The sequence below is a fragment of the Colobus angolensis genome, unplaced genomic scaffold (genome assembly GCF_000951035.1).
Source record: "Colobus angolensis palliatus isolate OR3802 unplaced genomic scaffold, Cang.pa_1.0 Scaffold29, whole genome shotgun sequence".
In the NCBI taxonomy this organism is placed as follows: domain Eukaryota; kingdom Metazoa; phylum Chordata; class Mammalia; order Primates; family Cercopithecidae; genus Colobus; species Colobus angolensis.
The window spans coordinates 3,169,852-3,172,179 of NW_012116154.1; the positions used below are offsets into that span (position 1 = coordinate 3,169,852).

Below are 2,328 nucleotides of genomic sequence, written 5' to 3' on the forward strand. Positions count from 1 at the left end.
TTAGAGATGGGGATCTCACTATGTTGCCCAGGATGGTCTATGAACTCCTGGGCCCAAGCGATCCTCCCCTATCAGCCTCCCAAAATGCTGGCCTGAGACACTGTGCCTGTCCAGGACAGTTGCAGGAATTAAATTGCAATATGGATGCAAATACCTAAGTAAATGCTTGATATGTGTCAGATGTTTGAAAAATATTAGTTTATTCCTCAACTGAATTGAAAGGATTGAATATTTTCTAACTCGTTTCTACTTATTGATAAATAATAGTTTTATTATTGGTGAATTTTAAAATTGAAGTTAGCTAAAACTGCAATCATTTTAACAACCAAAACTTTAATTTTCTCAACACTAAAACTCAATTCCGCGCCAGGCCTGCCAGACACCTGTGCCCGCCCGCAGCCACCGCGGCAGCTGCCGGCATGTCTGGCCCAGACATCGAGTCGCCGTCTGCCATCCAGATCTGCAGGATCATGCGGCCAGATGACGCCAGTGTGGCCCGCAATGTCTAGGGGTGACCATCCTGAAGATGATCGAGGAGGTGGGCGCCATCATCAGCACCTGGCCTTGCAACAGCCAGAACAGGGACCACTGTGTGGCCACTCTGGCTCGAGTCCAGCACACCGACTTCCTGTGGCCCATGTGCATCCGTGAGGTGGCCCACATCAGCACATTGATCACCTACACCTCCAAGCACTCAGTGGAGGTGCAGGTCAACGTGATGTCCGAAAACATCCTTACAGGTACCAAAAAGCTACCAATAAAGCCACCCTCTGGTGTGTGCCCCTGTTGCTGAAGAACATGGACAAGGTCCTCGAAGTGCCTCCTGTTGTGTATTCCTGGCAGGAGCAGGAGGAGGAGGGCCAGAAGCAATACAAAACCCAGAAGCTGGAGCGCATGGAGACCAAGTGGAGGAACCAGGACGTCGTCCAGCCAGTCCTCAACCCAGAGCCGAACACTGTCAGCTACAGCCAGTCCAGCTTGATCCACCTGGTGGGGCCTTCAGACTGTATCCTGCACAGCTTCGTGCATGAAGGCGTGACCATGAAGCTCACGGACGAGGTCGCCGGGATCATGGCTGCACGCCACTGCAAGACCAACCTCGTCATAGCTTCTGTGAACGCCATTAATTTTCACGACAAGATCAGAAAAGGCTGCATCAAGACCATCTCGGGACACATGGCCTTCACGAGCAATAAATCCGTAGAGATAGAGGTCTTGGTGGACGCCAACTCTGTTGCGGACAGCTCCCAGAAGCGCTACCGGGCCGCCAGTGTCTTCACCTAAATGTCACTGAGCCAGGAGGGTGGGTCGCTGCGCATGCCCCAGCGCTTGCCCGAGACCCAGGATGAGAAGAAGCGCTTTGAAGCCTGACTCGGTGGCTCAAGTCTGTAATTCCAGCACTTTGGGAGGCTGAGGCAGGCGAATCATCTGAGGTTGGAAGTTCAGACCAGCCTGGTCAACATGGTGAAACCCCGTCTCTACTAAAAATACAAAAAATTGGCCAGGCGTGATGGTGCACGCCTGTAATCCCAGTTACTCAGGAGGCTGAGTCAGGAGAATCTCTTGAACCCAGGAGACAGAAGTTGCAGGGAGCACTCCAGCCTGGGCAACAGGAGCGAAACTGTCTCAGAAAAAAAAAAAGAGAGAGAGAGAGAAGCGCTTTGAGGAAGGCAAAGGGCGGTACCTGCAGATGAAGGCCAAGTGGCAGGGCCACATGGAGCCTCAGCCCTAGACGCTCTCCTCCTGCCGCTGGGGACTTGAGTAGACATGGCAACAGGCCCAGTGTCCAGTTACATAGAAGTTACCCCTTTGGCCAAAAACCCAATTCACATTGAGAGCTGGTGTTGTCTGAATTTTTCGTATCATAGTATTAACCTGTACTCTCTCCTGCAAACCTACACACCAAAGCTTTATTTATATCATTCCAGTGTCAAAGCTACACAATGTTGTCCCAAGCGCTGGGAGGCATTCTGTGGAAACCCTGGGGAATGCTTCCGAGCACACTGCAAGGTATGGGAAGGACCCAGCACCACTAATAAAGCTGCTGCTTGGCTGGGAAAAAAAAAATTCTGCTGGGCGCGGTGGCTCACGCCTGTAATCCCAGCACTTTGAGAGGCTGAGGCAGGCGGATCACTTGACGTCAGGAGTTCCAGACCAGCCTAGCCAACATGGCAAAACCCATCTCTACTAAAAATACAAAACTTAACTGGGTGTGGTGGCGGGCGCCTGTAATCCCAGCTACTCGGGAGGCTGAGGCAGGACAATCTCTTGAACCTGGGAGGCAGAGGTTGCACTGAGCCAAGATCATGCCACTGCACTCCAGCCTGG

The 2,328-nt window shown here is 52.0% G+C and overlaps 1 protein-coding gene across 1 annotated transcript; it reads left to right on the forward strand.

Annotated features, from left to right (window-relative positions):
- Positions 1-360: 360 nt before the first annotated feature.
- On the forward strand, positions 361-1,732 carry LOC105516771 (putative cytosolic acyl coenzyme A thioester hydrolase-like). The gene is given in 4 exon segments (XM_011949082.1): positions 361-504; positions 507-749; positions 752-1,365; positions 1,667-1,732. Coding segments are annotated over 4 exon segments (1,008 nt in total). The 5' UTR covers positions 361-419.
- The last annotated feature ends 596 nt before the right edge of the window (positions 1,733-2,328 follow it).